A 20000-nucleotide genomic window follows, 5' to 3' on the forward strand; every position below is an offset into this window, starting at 1 on the left:
TACATGGTTTAATATTTTTTTGTTATTAAAATTGAAGTTCCTGTTTCAAAGCTAACAGATAGATGGCTAATTTGTATGTCATTGACACTTTTGGCACTTTTTTGGAGTATTTTCAAAACTTTTTTTTTTCCTGTAAATGATTCAATAAATACCGTACCGTGACATTCATACCGAGGTATTACCGTACCGTGAAATTCTGATACCGTTACATCCCTAATAATAATACTTCCTTACATGTCTATAGCGATTTCTAGACACTCAAATCGCTGTACATATAGGGGGGAATCTCCTCATCCTCCACCAGTGTGCAGCATCCACCTGGATGACACAAAGGCAGCCATATTGCGCCAGACCGCACACCACACACCAGCTGATTGGTGGAGAGGAGACAGAGTGATGGAGCCAATTATGATATGGGGATGGTTAGGAGGCCAGTGGGCAGATTTGGTCAGGATGCCCTACTCTTTTTTCACAGATATCCTGGGATTATTAATGAGCACAGAGAGTCAGGACCTCAGTCTACGGTCAATTTAGTTCATCAGTTCCCCTATAGCGCATGTGGTTGGACTGTGGGGGAAACCGGTGAACTCTGAGGGGAACACAGGGAGAACATGCAAACTCCACACAGAAACGACAACTGACCCAGTGGGAACTCGAACCAGAGACCTTCTTGCTGTGAGGCCACAGTGCAACACCACTGAGCCACTGTGTCACTTTTAATTGAATTTACTTGAATATTTACTTTATTTTATTATTTTGATCTAATTTTATTTAGTTATTTTTTATAGCATTTCATTTCATTGTTTTATTTAAAATTTAAATTTAATTCAATTTAATTCAATTGACTAATATTATTTTTTAATTGATTTTATTTTTAAATTTCTTTAGCATTTTATTTTAAATTTAATTTAATAATTGAAAAACTATTATCATTATTTTTTTAGTTTATTTCATTTAATAATTTAATTGGTTAAGTTTTTATAAAATTTTACTTTGTATAGTTTCATTTCAATTTTAATTTTGTTTAGTGTTTTTAATTTAATTTAATTTAATTTAATTTAATTTAATTTAATTTAATTTAATTTAATTTAATTTAATTTAATTTAATTTAATTTAATTTTAATTTTAATTTTTATTTTTATTTATTTTGTTATTTTATTTTGTCTAGATTTAAATAATTTCATGTCATTTTGTTTAGTTTTTTATTTGCTGTAACTTATTAACTATTATAATTATTCAAATTTATTTTTATGTTATCATTTTATTTACTTTATTTTATTTTTTAGCATTTATATTTTTTATTTGATTTAATTAAATTTAACTCTTAAATTACTTTATTATTTAGAGTAATTTATTTAATTATTTTAATAGGTTAAGTTTTTTACTATTTATTATTATTGGTATTTTATTATTTTGCTTATTTTTAATTTAATTTTCATTTTGTTTAGTGTTTTAATTTAATTTATTTGTTATATTTTTTATTTAAATTTATTTGATCATTTTATTAGATTTTTTAATTTAATGTACTTTTTTAGTATTTTAAATTAATTTATTTTACTAATAATATTATTTTTATTTATTTTAATTAATATATTTTTGTTTATTTATTATTTTTAGCATTTTATTTTTAATGTAATTTAACAATTAAAGAACTATTTAATTTAAAATTTTTTGTGTTTTTACGTTAATTTAATTTAATTTAATATTTTATTTAGATTAGTTTTTTATTTAATGTACTTTTCTAGTATTTTAAATTTATTTAATTTACTATTAATATTATTTAAATTTATTTTATTTGATGATTTTATTCAGCTTAGCTATTATTTTATTTTATTTTGCTTAGTTTTAAATAAATTTTAATTTTGTTTAGTGTTTTATATATTATTTTATTTATTTTTTTATTTAATTTAATTTAATTTAATTTAATCATTATTATTTTTATTTTACTTTATTTTATAATTTTATTTGATAACAAGAATAAAATAAATAATAAATAATAAATAAAATAGAATAAATTAAATTAAATTAAATTAAATTAAATTAAATTAAATTAAATTAAATTAAATTAAATTAAATTAAATTAAATTACCCTCATGACCTCTACAAAAGTGTGTGCCTGTGAGTGTGTTTGAGTTGTAACCCCTTACTGCATTATCACCAAGCAGAGCACAGTCTCATCTCCAGAAGGCAATAATCCCTGAACTGATATGATTACATTACGCCATTCAGTCTGAATTAAGAGGAAACATTTTACGAATTGCTGGTTTGAGAAATGAATGTTGTCTCTGCAGATCAATCCTGCAGAAGGTAAAGAGGCGTCGCTGCGCTTCTCTCTGCACACTGCATTTGTTTGTATTAATGTCTGATTTAATATCTGGCTGTCAGATCCGTCTGCCGTTTACTATCATTTCTGCTTCTGCTTTTTGTGTGTGTCGATTATACTGCGTCATTCTGTCCATTACACATACAACACACACACACACACACACACACACACACACACACACACACACACACACACACACGCACACACACACGCACACACACGCACACACACACACACACACACACACACACACACACACACACACACACACACACTAGATGGTGCAAAGGTACTTTGTGTGGATTAAATGCATGGTTGCTGTGTTTTCTAAGTGGTTGCTAGGGTATCGCTAAGTAGTTGCTAAGGTCTTCTGAGTGAATTAAATGTATAATTGCTATGTTTTCTAAGTGGTTGTTAGGGCATTGCTAGGCAGTTGCTGAGGTCTTGTAGATGGAGTAAATGCATGGTTGCTATGTTTTCTAAGTGGTTGCTAGGGTATTGTTAGGTGGTTGCTAAGGTCTTTTGAACAGATTTAATTCATGATTTGCTATGTTTTCTAAGTGGTTGCTAGGGTATCGCTAGAGGGTTGCTTAAGCTTTTTTTTGAGTGTACTAAATGCATAATGCTATGTTTTCAAGGTGGTTGCTAGGCTATCGCTAGGTGGTTGCCAGGGTAGTTTGAGTGGATTTAATGAATAGTTATGTTTTCTAGGTGCGTGCTAAGGTATTGCTAAGAAGTTGATAAGGTCTTTTGAGTAGATTAAATGCATGGTTGCTATGTTTTCAAAGTGGTTGCTAAGGTATCACTAGATGGTTGCTAAGGTCTTATGAGTGGACTAAATGCATGGTTGTTATGTTTTCTAAGTGGTTCCTGGCGAATTGTTAGGTGGCTGCTAAGGTATTTTGAATGGAATAAATGCATTGTTGCTATGTTGTCTAAGTGGTTGCTAAGGCATCACTTGGTGGTTGCTAGGGGCTTTTGAGTAGATTAGTTGCAAGGTTGCTATGTTTTCTAAATAGTTGCTAGGGTATCGCTAGATGGTTGCTAAGGTCTTTTGAGTGGACTTAAAACATGGTTGCTATGTTTTCTAAGACGTTGCTAGGGTATTGCTAGATGGTTGCAAAGGTCTTTGAGTATATTAAATGTACGGTTGCTATGTTTTCTAGAAGGTTGCTAGGGTATTGCTAGATGGTTGCTAAGGTATTTTGAGTGTATTAAAAGCATGGTGGCTAAGTTTTCTAAGTGGTTGCTAGGGTATCACTAAATGGTTGCTAAGGTGTTTTGAGTGCATTAAATGCATTGTTGCTATGCTTTCTAAGTGGTTGCTTTGGCAACAGTAGTTGCTAAGGTCTTTTAAATGGATTAAATAGAAGGTTGCTATGTTTTCTAAGTGGTTGCTAAAGCATTGATAGGTGGTTGCTAAGGTCTTTTAGATGGAGCAAATGCATGGTTTATATGTTTTCAAAGTGGTTGCTAAGGCATCACTTGATGGTTGCTAAGGTCTTTATAGTGTATTAAATGCATGGTTGCTACACTTTCTAAGTGGTTACTAAGGTATCACAGGATGGATGCTAAGGTGTTTTCAGTGTATTAAATGCATGGTTGCTATACTTTCTAAGTGGTTGCTAAGGTATCACAGGATGGATGCTAAGGTGTTTTCAGTGTATTAAATGCATGGTTGCTATACTTTCTAAGTGGTTGCTAAAGTATCACAGGATGGATGCTAAGGTGTTTTAAGTTTATTAATTGCATGGTTGCTATGCTTTCTAAGTGGTTGCTTTGGCATCAGTAGGTAGTTGCTAAGGTCTTTTGAATGGATTAAATAGATGGTTGCCATGCTTTCTAAATGGTTGCTAGGGTATTGCTAGATGGTTGCTAAGGTCTTTTGAGTGTATTAAATGCATGGTTGCTATGCTTTCTAAGTGGTTGCTAAGGCATTGCTAGGTGGTTGCTAGGGTCTTTTAAATAGATTAAATGAGCAGATTATTTTGCCTGCTTTAAGGAAACCCAGTTAATTTTGACATATCATTTTTGAAACGACAGTATCTTTTGTTCAGATATTTAGACTAGACACAGGACAGAAACTCTACATAAGTAAAGCATGTTCTGCAGTCTCTGATGATCTGGAATGCTTGGCTTATCCTCATTTGTAAGTGGCTTTGGATAAAAGCGTCTGCTAAATGAATAAATGTAAATGTCTGCCTAATGAATAAATATATGTCCTCAGCTGATCAGAGGAAGAGCTGGTTTAATCCCAGCACAGAGAGAATGATGACAGTACGCTGGACTCATGACTTTGCCTGTGTTTGAGGTTAATTGCTCGGTAAGCGCTTCTCTTCTCTTTGCGTTGCTGTAATATAATAAGCGTCCAGAGGGACTGTAGATCAGTGGAAACACTCTGACCTTCAGCAGGAGCTTCTTTAAAACATTCTTATCTAAGTCTGGGCCCGTAAATAAGAGCCAGCGACCATCATACAGAAAAACACAAGGCCCTCGCTCCTGTAAATGAGGAAAACAGATCAATTCTGCTCCGGCGGCAGAAAAGTCACTCGGCTTCTCTTTACAGAGTAACTCTTTATCACAGAAAACTTTTTACTCACGTAGTTGATGACTTTGAGCTGCAGAGACGAGGCGTCCAGATCATACAGCTCACCTGTCAATCACACACAACACACACACACATCACAACCTGACCACAGCAGACTGAAGGAGAAATACTCACTGGCTGAAGGGTGACAGGGTCTTTTAAGTGCAATTGCATTGCAATTATGAGTTGTAAATGGTTGCTAGGGTATTACTAGACGATTGCTAGGGTCTTGTAAGCAGGTTTAGTGCATTGCAATTATGAGTTGTAAGTGGTTGCTAGGGTATCACAAGGTGGTTGCTAGACACTTTTTAAGTAGTTTTAGTGCATTGCAACTATGAGCTGTAAGTGGTTGCTAGGGCATCACTAGGCAGTTGCTAGGGTCTTTTAAGCAGTTTTAGTGCATTGCAATTATGAGTTATAAGTGGTTGCTAGGGCATCACTAGGCGGTTGCTATGCACTTTTGGGTAGTTTTAGTGCATTGCTGCTATGAGTTGTAAGTGGTTGCAAGGGCAACACTAGGTGGTTGCTAGGGAATTTCAAGGAGTTTTAGTGCATTGCGGCCATGTGTTCTAAGTGATTGTTTGGACATCACTAGGTGGTTGCTAGGGACTTTAGAGCAGTGTTAGTGCATAGCAACTATGAGTTGTAAGTGGTTGCTAGGGCATCACTAGGTGGTTGCTAGGCACTGTTGGGTAGTTTTAGTGCATTGCAACTCTGACTTGTAAGTGGTTGCTAGGGTATCACTAGGTGGTTGCTAGACACTTTTGGGTAGTTTAGTGCATTGCAACTATGAATTGTAAGTGGTTGCAAGGTAGTCGTTAGGGTCTTCTGAGTCGTTTTATTTCTTTGCCGCTATGTGTTCTAAGTAGTTGCTAGGTCATCACTAGGTGGTTGCTAGGGTCTTTTGGATGGTTTTATTTCTTTGCTGCTATGTGTTCTAAGTAGTTGCTAGGTCATCACTAGGTGGTTGCTAGGGTCTTTTGGGTGGTTTTATTTCTTTGCTGCTGTGTTCTAAGTAGTTGCTAGGTCATCACTAGGTGGTTGCTAGGGTCTTTTGGGTGGTTTTAATGCATTGCCACTATATTTTGTAAGTGGTTGCTAGGGCATCACTAGTTGGTTGCTAGGGTCTTTTGGTTGGTTTTAAAGCATTGCCGCTATATTTTGTAAGTGGTTGCTAGGGCATCACTAGTTGGTTGCTAGGGTCTTTTGGTTGGTTTTAAAGCATTGCCGCTATATTTTGTAAGTGGTTGCTAGGGCATCACTAGTTGGTTGCTAGGGCCTTTTGGGTGGTGTTAAAGCATTGCCACTATATGTTATAAGTGGTTGCTATGGAATCACTAAGTAGTTGCTAGGGTGTTTTAAGTGGATTGCTATGGTCTTATGAGTCGTTTTAGTGCGGCGCTGCTATGTGTTTGAAGTAGTTGCTAGGCCATCACTAGGTGGTTGCTAGGAACTTTTGGGTAGTTTTAGTGCATTGCAACTATGAGTTGTAAGTGGTTGCTTGTGCAACACTAGGTTGTTGCTAGAGTCTTTTGAGCTGTTTTAGTGCATTGCTGCTATCTGTTCTAAGGGGATGTTAGGGAGTAACTAGGGGGTTGCTAAGGTATTTTGAGCAGTTTTAGAGCGTTCCAACTATGAGTTGTAAGTGGTTGCTAGGGCACCATTTGGTGGTTGCTGGAAAATTTTGAGGTGTTTTAGTGCATTGCTGCTATGTGTTGTGAATGGTTACTAGGGCATCACATGTTGGTTTCTTACCACACAGCTGTAGGATCTTGCGGTCGAGTTCTCTGTAGTCATTCGCTGGTGGACTGGGTTTGGCCTCCACTGGTGCATTGTGGGATTGAGCATGTGGAGCACTGGAGAACCTCTGAACATTTCTGACTCGCTTACAGGCAACAGTGAGCTGAAAACACACACACACATGCAAAATTACAAATTACAAAATACAAGTTTTTATGGCAAGACGTACCCAGATTTACAAGATAAAAGTCTGAATTACAAGACATAAACTCAGAATTACAAAATAAAAGTCTAAATTATGAGCTAAAAGTCTTGAATTACGAGATATAAACTCAGAATTACAAGATAAAAGTCTGAATTACAAAATATAAAGTCAAAATTACAAGACAAACGTCTGACTTATGAGCTAAAAGTCTGAATTACGAGATGTACACTTAGAATTTAAAGAAAAAAAGTCTAAATTATGAGATATAAATTTAGAATTACACGATAAAAGTCTGAATTATGAGATATAAAGTTAGAATTACAAGATAAAAGTCTGAATTATAAGCTAAAAGTGTAAATTCCGAGATATAAACTCAGAATTACAAGATAAAAGTCTGAATTATGAGATATAAAGTTAGAATTACAAGATAAAAGTCTGAATTATAAGCTAAAAGTGTAAATTCCGAGATATAAACTCAGAATTACACGATAAAAGTCTGAATTATGAGATATAAAGTTAGAATTACAAGATAAAAGTCTGAATTATAAGCTAAAAGTGTAAATTCCGAGATATAAACTCAGAATTACAAGATAAAAGTCTGAATTATGAGATATAAAGTTAGAATTACAAGATAAAAGTCTGAATTATAAGCTAAAAGTGTAAATTCCGAGATATAAACTCAGAATTACAAGATAAAAGTCTGAATTATGAGATATAAAGTTAGAATTACAAGATAAAAGTCTGAATTATAAGCTAAAAGTGTAAATTCCGAGATATAAACTCAGAATTACAAGATAAAAGTCTGAATTACGAGATATAAAGTTAGAATTACAAGATAAAAGTCTGAATTATGAGATATAAAGTTAGAATTACAAGATAAAAGTCTGAATTATGAGATATAAAGTTAGAATTACAAGATAAAAGTCTAAATTATGAGATATAAAGTTAGAATTACAAGATAAAAGTCTGAATTATAGCTAAAAGTGTAAATTCCGAGATACAAACTCAGAATTACAAGATAAAAGTCTGAATTATGAGATATAAAGTTAGAATTACAAGATAAAAGTCTGAATTATGAGATATAAAGTTAGAATTACAAGATAAAAGTCTGAATTATAAGCTAACAGTGTAAATACCGAGATATAAACTCAGAATTACAAGATAAAAGTCTGAATTATGAGATATAAAGTTAGAATTACAAGATATAAGTCTGAATTATGAGATATAAAGTTAGAATTACAAGATAAAAGTCTGAATTATGAGATATAAAGTTAGAATTACAAGATATAAGTCTGAATTATGAGATATAAAGTTAGAATTACAAGATAAAAGTCTGAATTATGTGCTAAAAGTCTGCATTACGAGATATACACTCAGAATTACAAGATAAAAATCTGAATTATGACATATAAACTCAGAATTGCAAGATAAAAGTCTGAATTATGAGATATAAAGTTAGAATTACAAGATATAAGTCTGAATTATGAGATATAAAGTTAGAATTACAAGATAAAAGTCTGAATTATGTGCTAAAAGTCTGCATTACGAGATATACACTCAGAATTACAAGATAAAAATCTGAATTATGACATATAAACTCAGAATTGCAAGATAAAAGTCTGAATTATGTGCTAAAAGTCTGCATTACGAGATATCCACTCAGAATTACAAGATATAAGTCTAAATTTTTAGATATAAACTCAGTATTACAAGATAAAAGCCTGAATTATGTGCTAAAAGTCTGCATTACGAGATATACACTCAGAATTACAAGATATAAGTCTAAATTTTTAGATATAAACTCAGTATTACAAGATAAAAGCCTGAATTGAGCTAAAGGTCTGCATTATGAGATATGAACTCAGAATTACAAGATAATAGTATGAATTATGAGACGCAAATCCAATCTTACAAGATAAAAAAACTACATTGCAATTACAAACAAACCCTGAAATACAAAGTAAATAGTCTGAATGTGAGAAAAATTAGAATAAATATGAGCTAGTTTTACAGCAGCTAGCACAACATAAAACGAACATATTTTACTATATTAAAACACACAATTTCAATACTCTTGATGAGCATTAAGAATATGAACTGTATAGAGCAGAAGTGGCGCCAGCTAATACATTTTAATGTAAAACTGCTGAGAGCGGGAATCGGGGAATAAACTACATCTCTTTCTCTTATCTCAGTGCTTTGATCTGTTAGGACAGAAATTGAATCTCAATCCCTTTTTCTGATCTTCACATCTATTTTTATGAAAGGGCAAATAACGCTGTCCGTTTCTAAATGGCCCTCAGATTTATTGGCTGTTCAGTTGTGTTTTATTTCTCCTCTCTCTCTCTGTCATGTTCGTGATGTTTTTCTCCGGAGCGACAGACACACACACACACACACACACACACACACACACACACACACACACACACACACACACACACACACACACACACACACACACAAGGGCAAATGCAGATAATGGAGGACGACAGGCTCGCTTTCATTCCTCCGTCTGAAACACGGCAGGCGTTTAATCACCAGCAGAAACTGTAGAAAACATACTGCGCTTCATTTAAACCATACAAAGACATCAGTGCCGTCACTCATAATTACCAGTTTCATGGTAAACCTTGGTAAATGTTTTGATGGTTAATATTACCATTTCAATATTTAACCACACGTATACGACATATCATAGGTTTATCTCCAGATCCATATTGTAAGTTCTGTGAACCACAGCGTCCAGATACCTTTTCACATATGATGTAGGAATGTCCGGAGGTGCAAAAACTTTGGGATTCAGTGCTGGACATTTTATTTAAAGTTACAAAAATTTGTTTCCCCAAAGATCCTGTATTGTTACTATTGAATTATAACTCTCAATTTCCCTTAAATGCAAAGGTCCATAAATTTTGGTAAGCTGCTTCAACTGCTACAAAGAAAATGTTGGTACAGAGGTGGAAACCTCCTCATGATCTCTCAGTGAAGCACTGCTTACATTCATTATTGGAAATACTGTATCTGGAACTGTCATCAGCACCATGCCAAAGTGGACATTCTTACGGTATAGACAATCTATATATGCAACGTCAAAGAAATCTTGGACACTTAACCCTCATCTGATGCTACAGATGTCAACTTCATGTAAATTATCTAACAGCTTGGTCTAAACTATAGTTATTCTGTGTTTCCTGATGTGCGTATAATGGGGTGGGGGGTGGGAAATATATATGGGGTAATATCTGTTAAAAGTATTTTTCTATCTCATTGTAAAAAATTTATATTTTCATTTCTGGAAAAAAAAACTGAATTACCAAAAAAATTAAATATATAAATAAAATTACCATTTTAAATTGTCATCATCATTAAAACTGTGATTGTTAATTAAGATACTAATAACTCACATTAAATTCTAACTTTAATGTTTACTGCCTATATACATGTATATTTATTTATGTAATTTATTTATATATGGTATACATCTATCTATCTATCTATCTATCTATCTATCTATCTATCTATCTATCTATCTATCTATCTATCTATCTATCTATCTATCTATCTATCTATCTATCTATCTATCTATCTATCTATCATCCATCCATCTCTCTCTCTCTCTCTCTCTCTCTCTCTCTCTCTCTCTCTCTCTATATATATATATATATATATATATATATATATATATATATATATATATATTCAGTTGAAGTCAGAATTATTAGCCCTCCTTTAATTTTGTTTTCTTTTTAAAATATTTCCCAAATGATGTTTGACAGAGCAAGGAAATGTTCACAGTATGTCTGATAATATTTGTTCTTCTGGAGAAAGTCTTATTTGTTTTATTTCAGCTAGAAAAAAGCAGTTTTAATTTTTTAACACCATTTTAAGGTCAATATTATTAGCACCTTTAAGCTATATTTTCTTTATAAACCAACATTACACAATAACTTGCCTTATTACCCTAACCTGCCTAGTTACCTAATTACCCTAGTGAAGCCTTTTCATGTCACCTTAAGCTGTATAGAAGTGTCTTGAAGAATATCTAGTCTAATATTATCTACTGTCATCATAGCAAAGAGAAAATAAATCAGTTATTAGAGATGAGTTATTAAAACTATTATGATTAGAAATGTGTTGAAGAAATCTGCTCTCCATTAAACAGAAATTGGCAAAAAAATAAAATAAACAGGGGCGAATAATTCAGAAGAGCTAATAATTCTGACTTCAACTGTGTGTAAAGGTATATTTCTTTTGTATTTTTTTTATTTTTTGTAAAGTATGTGTGTTTATTTATGAATATATACATAAATAAAAATAAAACAGTCACAATTACAAGATTAAAGTACGAAATGTGAGATATACTCACTATATACAGTATACTCACTGGCCACTTTATTAGGTACACCTGTCCAACTGCTCTATAATGCAAATTTCTCCTCAGCCAATCACATGGCAGCAGCTCACTGCATTTCAGCATGTAGACATGGTCAAGAGGATCTGCTGCAGGTCAAAGTGAGCATCAGAATGGGGAAAAAAGCGGATTTAAGTGAGCGTGGCATGGTTGTTGGTACCAGACGGGCTGCTCTGAGTATTTCAGAAACTGCTGATCTACTGGGATTTTCACGCACAACCATCTCTAGGCTTTACAGAGAATGCTCCGACAAAGAGGAAATATCCAGTGAGCGGCAGTTCTGTGGGCGCAAATGCCTTGTTGATGAGGCCAGAGGTCAGAGGAGAATGGCCAGACTGGTTCCAGCTGATAGAAAGGCAACAGTAACTCAAATAAGCACTCGTTACAACCGAGCTCTGCAGAAGAGCATCTCTGAACACACAACACGTCCAACCTTGAGGCGGATGGGCTACAGCAGCAGAAGAGCACACCGGGTGCCGCTCCTGTCAGCTAAGAACAGGAAACTGAGGCTACAATTCACACAGACTCACCAAAACTGGACAATAGAAGATTGGAGAAACGTTGCTGCTCTGATGAGTCTCCATTTCTGCTGACACATTCGGATGCTCGGCTCACAATTTGGCCTCAACAACATGAAAGCATGGATCATCCTGCCTTGTATCAGCGGTTCAGGCTGGTGGTGGTGGTGTAATGGTGTGGGGGAGATTTTCTTTGGGTCCATTAGTACCAATTGAGCATCAACGCCACAGCCTACCTGAGTATTGCTGCTGACCATGTCCATCCCTTTATGAGCACAGTGTCTCCATCTTCTGATGGCTACTTCCAGCAGGATAACGCAGCATGTCATAAAGCTCAATCATCTCAGACTGGTTTCTTGAACATGACGATGAGTTCACTGTACTCAAATGGCCTCCACAGTCACCAGAGCTCAATCCAATAGAGCAGCTTTGGGATGTGGTGGAACGGGAGATTGGCATCATGGATGTGCAGCCGACAAATCTGCAGCAACTGTGTGATGCTATCATGACAATATGGAGCAAAATCTCTGAGGAATATTTCCAGCAGCTTGTCGAATCTCTGACACCAAGGATTAAGCATATCTGAAGTCAAAAGAGGGTTCAACATGGTACTAGTAAGGTGTACCTAATAAAATGGCCGGTGAATGCATGTACATTTTCTATGTATATTTTGTATTTTATGTACACAAGGTGTGTGTAAGTACACATGGCACACACATATATTATGTAAACACAAACTTTTATCTTAAAATAAAGATAAATGTCTGAACTGCGAGATTTAAACTCAGAAGAACGACAAGAAACAAACTAGAATTACAAAATAAAAGTCTGAATTGAGAGTAACTGGACACTGTAACCTGAAAACTAAAAGAGAAACTTGCAGTTTTCAGAAAAAAAGTCATTATTATCTAATAAAACAGCAGAAACACACGTCTGTCCACTGCTTTCATTTGCAGTTTGTTTTTCTCCTGTTTTCCTCTCGTCAGGAGAAGCTTTAAAAGCGTCTGATGTTCAATTGCTTCTCTAATCAACAGAATCAAAGCTCTCTCTCTCTCTCTCTCTTTCTCTCTGTGTGTGTGTGTGTGTTCAGATGATGATGATGATGATGATGGTGGTGTATGATGAAAGCTTTTGGACCCTTATGACCTCAAATAAACCTGCGCAGATGAAGGCGGTTTGGCTTCTGACTCCAGAGAGACGAACATGAGGATGAGTGTGTGTGTGTGTGTGTGTGTGTCTTTGTGTCTATGAGTGTATGTTTCTCTCTGTGAGCGTCCATGTGTGTATGCATGTGTGTGCATTTGTGTATGTTTCTCTCTCTCTCTCTCCGACTCTCTCTGTGTGAGTGTGTGTCTTACGTGTTTCTCCAGGACGGTGAGGTTTTGTTCATCTTGTTCTGTCAGTGCTTTACAGCTCAACTGCAGAGAGAAAAACAGACAACGAGAGTCAATAAATCACACAATGCATCATTTCCTCCGGCAGAGAACCTGCGCTACTTTTGGTGCGCGCACACACACAAACATACACAAAATGTATTTTGAAGGGCAGCTATTTTACCCCTTCTTTAAGGTTTAATATGAGTATTCTGGTTGTTCTGAGTGTGCCAGTTTAGGTTCAGTTCAACACACAGTTCAGATTTGTTTATTATAATGTGTTAAAGAGTGTGATGTTGGGGGTGTGTACACAGCTCGCTGTTTAAGGGGCGTGTTGCTTCACATGAAAATTAGTTTCGACTTCCCGCCCAATGTAACAAGGGGGCGGAGCCAAGAGCTCCCCCGCTTTGTGTATGGCAACAGACAGGCAGACAGAGAGAAGCTACATGAGTGAGAGGACCAGCATTCAGCCGTACATGTACGACTCGGACACAGACCAAGCAGAGAGTACACAATCATTTGTGTCTTTGTGTTGTTTTGCAGCCAACTGTGTGCTAGTTTCAAGTGCCGAGCTTGTACACCGAGACTAATAACCACACACACTGAATTAACTTTGACTGAGGCTATACTAAACGGCGTCACACACCAGATGCGTCGCACACTAGACGCGCACATGCGCATGTTATTTAAAATGGAACTATTCAGATGGCGCTCTGTGGCGCGGCAGAAATATGAACAGTGTCCTGAGGTGTGGCTGGACGCCGCCGACTTGTGGCTACGGTGTGTGTACTGGTTTATGACTGATGTCCAGAGGCGCAAAAAGGGGGTATGCAACGCATAGGGGTGCAACACATGGGGGGCGCCATTGTGCTAAAACTATTATTAAAATTATCCTTATTAAAAGTTTCAAATAATAAAAATAAATACATATTTTTTCGTTAAAAAGGTTTATTTTGCATTTTATATTAGTATAATATTGTAATTTGCCAAATAAAACATTATACCACCACTCACATCGACCATTTAATTGATGCGTTGCAGCTGGATATTATTGCATTGCTTGGTTGGTCACATGTTCAAAATGGAGAGAAGAATGAAGAGACGTGGAGCGCAAAATAGAAAGCGAAATAAAGAACAAACAACGCCTTAAAATGAAAACTGCAATGATAAATTGGGTAATAAGAGATTGGTAAGCTTAACCCACACTATTATTGATATAATCAACTTCTAATGTTTTTAAGCCATATCATTCATTCATTCATTCATTTTCTTGTCGGCTTAGTCTCTTTCTTAATCCGGGGTCGCCACAGCGGAATGAACCACCAACTTATCCAGCACGTTTTTACACAGTGGATGCCCTTCCAGCCGCAACCCATCTCTGGGAAACATCCACACACACACACACTACGGACAATTTAGCCCACCCAATTCACCTGTACCACATGTCTTTGGACTGTGGAGGAAACCCACGCGAATGCAGGGAGAACATGCAAACTCCACACAGAAACGCCAACTGAGCCAAGGTTCGAACCAGCGACCCAACAACCTTCTTGCTGTGAGGCGACAGCACCTACTGCATCGCCCCTTTAAGCCATATCTTTAATTATTAATTATTCATTATCGCCACAGAGTCAGTGACTGGGCTTTTACAGACGAGGAGGTTTTGTCCAGACAGGTGTACAGTGACACACGGCTGAAATCACATACTTCTATTATTACTATTTTCTATACTCGATTATAATGATTCTTAACCCTGTTAAAACTGACACATAAACACACAGTCAGAATATTCACATTTTTTGGAACTAAAATGTTTATTAATCGTTCCATCAAAATCCATTCATATACATGTTTTTGTAAATGTATTATGTATCATATATATACATCAGGCCTTTGAGTAACTTTTTTTTTTTGCTCAAAACTATTTAGATTTTTTGTTGGTGCCAGTAGCCTAGTGGTACTGCATGCTGACATATAGCACCAACGTGCTCACGGCGACCCGAGTTCGATTTCCGGCTTAAGGTCCTTTGCTGATCCTTGCCCTCTCTCTGCTCCCAATGCTATCCTGTCTGAATTCTGTACTGTCCTGTCATAATAAAGGTGAAAACCCCCTAAAAAAATACATAAAAAACGATTTAAATTTTTGTTACAAAAAAAGCTTTCCCATAACATTTTGATAAAATAGAACATGTCATGCAGTTTATCTCTGTGTGTATTTTTAACACTAAACATTTCACACTGTTCATGCAAAGACAGACAGTATGCATGTGAGAAGTGAAAGTTGAACCCTCACACCCCTCAGTAAATGTGCAGTTGCATGATGTCCACGTAAACACAGTCACTGTCTTTCTCCTCTGTGTCTGTGTGTTGTTTTGTCTCTGTGAAAATCAGCATGTGCCCGAACAGAAACTCCCCCTTTCATGCAAAAACTTACAAACTTTTACAGTCCACCAAAGACTGTACCACGCTCAGCAGCTATTTGTAATTTTATTGCAATCAACGTTAGCCAAATCATGCTCATACTTGTGCCTTGGTACAGACGTGACCAAGATAATGGCTGTTTCTTAATTCCAAGAACGCAGATAATGAACTCGCGATCTTGTGGAGACCGGGTCTTGCCAGGTGTCCTCGGAGAAACCGCGAGGGCAGAGAACGTGTCCTCTGAGAAATGAGACACTAGGTGCGTTCGACATGAAGCTCAGCTGCAGCCGGTGATCAACGAGATTAGCCGAGCGCAGGCGGGGCGGAGTTGAAAACGGAGCCGTCAAGACGGACAGCTGGACACTTCGGGACTTTAAAGTTGCTGCAGTCATGATGACCGATCACATGGCGTCATCATATTTTTTTGTTATTTTTATTTATAACAACAAAACATTTACAAATAAAGTAGAATACAGTCTCTACAAACTATAGTTCCTTTTTAAATAATAAGGGAGAATTATGAATAACATATAACAAATGCATGAGAGAAATAAGAGGAAATGAAAGGTTAATATAAACATAAAAACGAACAGGTCTATTAAATACCAAGCAATAAGCTTAAATTCTAGGAGTTAAACATCAATCTTTTGGCTAATACTTCTTGTTTGTAAAAAGCAAAACAAGTTGTTTTGATTAGGTCTTAATAAATGACATTATTTTGGATAATGAAAGTATTTTCAAAAAAGCATTTTAATCCAAAAAGATTGTGTTGAAAAGAACAAAAGGTAAAATAAGTGAGCTATGTAGAAGTTTCCCAGAAAGAGCATGTAGCCTTTAAACTGCTAGACAGGAAATAAAATATATATTTATATTATAATAATAAAGCCATTTTATAATTATTTAATAAAATAGTTCTTTAACTTAATTTGTTAAGAGAGCTTTAAGGTGGCAGGATCAATGATGATGATTATTTATTTCAAGTCTGTATTTGAGTTCATATTTAGCTTATTCACTAAAATATACACTAAAATAGATTATTTAAATCGTTCATGGAGATGAATGCAGTAAATAGTCTGTATAAAAAGTTAAAAAATAAACCTGTGCAAACAAACTAACTTTTATAACCAGATTATTTAACAAAAGATGATCACTGCAGTAAAATATTGGTAGTCTTTTAATAAGCAAGATGTGTACAGGATAGAGAGGGTGTGAAAAGTGAATTGTTTGTTTTGAAACTTTTGAATTATAAACCCGAAATACACGTGTTTTTTGTCATGTGGTGAACTCGGCCAATCGTGTAATATCGGTGTCGTCATCAAAGCTCCTGCAGTCGCTCTTCAGAAGCTGCATGGTCTGAGTTTGCCGTCTGATCTCGGAGCGCTGTCGCGGTAACTTGATGCCACATGTGACAGTCACGTGGCGTCGGCGGAGCATCAATCCGGACAAGATTTCTAACCAGCATGCACCACTTTAAGACAGATTTCGATCGATCTGCGCAGCGCTGCATGAAGTCGAACGCACCTACTGCGTTCTTCCTGATGGTCACATGACCTTCACATGTTTTTAATGGAATATTAATTAAACATTACAGCATTTATACAGGGATTTACTGACTCGACATTTGTTAACACTTACTCCAACTGACTGGCGCGGCTCTCTGTTTACCCACACTCGTCAGCGCAACTCTCAAAAATTGTAACTACACGTCAAGCAAGCTCTATGATTGGTCGGCTTGGTAGCGCTGACGAGTGTGGGCGGGACCAAGAGCCGCGCGAGCCCGATGGAGCGATTGTTTACAAATGTGGAGTCCCGTGAAGGAGCTTCAGATGGAAAGTTTTGTTTTATTTTTACCTCATGTTGTTGCACGTCCGTTGGTTCCTGCCTAAAATATGAGCGAGTTAAAACTTGTACATTAAGGAAGCGTTCAGAAAAAACAAAGAGAGAGAGAACTTTGTATTCTCTCTCTCTTTACAAGGAGAGAGAAGACAGTCGACACAGGAACGTAAACACCTCACAGAACGCAGAAGCATAAACCAGACTTTACAGAGTATTTTACAGTATTTTAAAAATACAAGAAGTTTGCATGTTCTCCCCGTGTTGGCGTGGGTTTCCTCCAGTTTTCCCCCACGCTATGGGGAATTGATCAACTAAATTGGCCGTAGTGTATTAGTGTGTGTGTGAATGAGTGTGTATGGGTGTTTCCCAGTACTGGGTTGCAGCCGGAAGGGCATCCGCTGTGTAAAACATATGCTGGAATAGTTGGCGGTTCATTTCGCTGTGGCGACCCTTGATATATAAGACACTAAGCTGAATGAAAATTGATTGAATGAATAATATTAACGAATGAGTGTGTATTGTAAAGTGTGTGAGCATTACTCTGCTGGTTTTCTAGTAAGCTGAGGAACTATAAATATGACCCTGATCTGATAAATCCGTCACAGTCCTTTATTTCATTCTGCATCACAGTCTCCGCAATAAAACGTCTCCCCTGCACTCAAAAACCCCATCAAATCATCAGGTTTTACGACTCAATTAGAAATAAACACTTTAATTGGACTAATGTCACCTATAAACGCGCAACATTAGGCTGCTCGTTAAAAAATAACGAGCTGTAACAAATTATTTCCCGTTAGGATGATTCAAATCCTCAGGACGCTGGTCTGCCCACGCTAAAAATACTATAGTGATTTATAGCGAATATTGCCGTGTTTTTCATCTTATAAACACTGGGATGTATTAACAAACGCAACAGCTGGGTATTTTTTTTCAATATAATTTAAGTAAACATTTTCCACCTAACTGTTGGGTTTGTCCAAACTTGACAGAACATTGACAACAACCCATCTTGTGTTACCATAGCAACTATAGAATCACAACAACAGAGTAATTACTATAGTTGTTGTGTTGCCATAGCAACAGTAGAATCACCACAACAGATTAAATACTGTAGTGGTTGTGTTACCATAGCAACTGTAGAATCACAACACCAGAAAAAACTATAGTTGTTGTGTTACCATAGCAACAGTAGAATCACCACAACAGATTAATTACTGTAGTGGTTGTGTTACCATAGCAACTATAGAATCACAACACCAGAAAAATAACTATAGTTGTTTTGTTACCATGGCAACAGTAGAATCACCACAACAGAGTAAGTACTATAGTTATTGTGTTACCATAGCAACTAAAGAATCACCACAACAGATTAATTACTATAGTTGGTTTATCACCATAGCAACTATAGAATCACAACACCAGATTGTTTACTGTAGTTGTTGTGTTACCATAGCAACAGTATAATTACCAAAGCAGATTGATTACTGTAGTTGTTGTGTTACCATAGCAACTATAGAATTACCACAATAGATTGCTTACTGTAGTTGTGTTACCATAGCAACTATAGAATCACCATAACACAAAAATTACTATAGGTGTTGTCTTACTATAGCAACTGTAGAATCACCACAACAAATTTATTACTGTAATTGTGGTGTTACCATGGCAACTACAGAATTACCACAGCAGATAAATTATTGTAGTAATAGTGTTAACATAGCAACTGTAGAATCACCACAGCAGAATTATTACTGTAGTTGTTTTGTTACCATACTAACTACAGAATTAGCACAACAAGTACTTTGTTTAAGCATGGTTCGAAAACACTATAGAGCTGATTATAATTTACTTATGTTTAATAAGGATGGACTGTACAGAAGTGTTTAGAAAAGAGTGAACTCACCAGAATTAAACAGATCACCTTCCCTTCATCAGCATCAACCAGCGGGACAATCACAACTGAACGGAGGAGCAGAGGAGAGTCAACACAAGATTCATTCACATCATGGCAAAGATAAGATTCACTTTACATTCTCTTCCCACATTCATTCTACAATAACAGTCACACACACACACACACTCACACACACACACACACACACACACACGCACACACACACACACACACACACACACACACATCTGAATATGGACTATTGTTTGCTGTAATAAGTTACAATCTAACTAATTACTGTAATTAAATGACATATTTTTTGTAAAATATAAATAGTAAAGTGTATAATAGTACTGTATATAATATAGTATTCACAACCTGTAGAATTGCTACAACAGATTAATTACTGTAGTTGTCAGGTTACCATAGCAACTGTAAATTACTACAACATTTATTACTATAGTGGTTGTGTTACCAAAGCAACTATACAATCGCAATAACAGATTAATTACCATAGCTGTTGTGTTACCATAGTAACTTTAGACTTGCCACAACAAATTAATTACTATAGTGGTTGTGTTACCATAGTAACTTTAGACTTGCCACAACAAATTAATTACTATAGTGGTTGTGTTAACATAGTAACTATAGAATCGCCACAACAGATTAAGTACTTTAGTTGTTGT

General features: G+C 35.8%; 1 protein-coding gene across 6 annotated transcripts in view; it reads right to left on the reverse strand.

The window, feature by feature from the left end:
- pde2a (phosphodiesterase 2A) overlaps positions 1–20000 on the reverse strand; it is a 257971-nt gene that overhangs the window by 40624 nt on the left and 197347 nt on the right. For all 6 annotated transcript variants that reach the window (XM_073924136.1, XM_073924140.1, XM_073924138.1 and 3 more), the window contains 4 exons: positions 19324–19379; positions 13149–13208; positions 6669–6816; positions 4927–4979 (listed from right to left, as the gene is read on the reverse strand). In XM_073924136.1, the coding sequence (XP_073780237.1) occupies positions 4927–4979; positions 6669–6816; positions 13149–13208; positions 19324–19379 (317 nt within the window). The remainder of the gene's footprint in view (positions 1–4926; positions 4980–6668; positions 6817–13148; positions 13209–19323; positions 19380–20000) is intronic.

Source organism: Danio rerio, chromosome 15, assembly GCF_049306965.1.
Source record: "Danio rerio strain Tuebingen ecotype United States chromosome 15, GRCz12tu, whole genome shotgun sequence".
Classification (NCBI taxonomy): domain Eukaryota; kingdom Metazoa; phylum Chordata; class Actinopteri; order Cypriniformes; family Danionidae; genus Danio; species Danio rerio.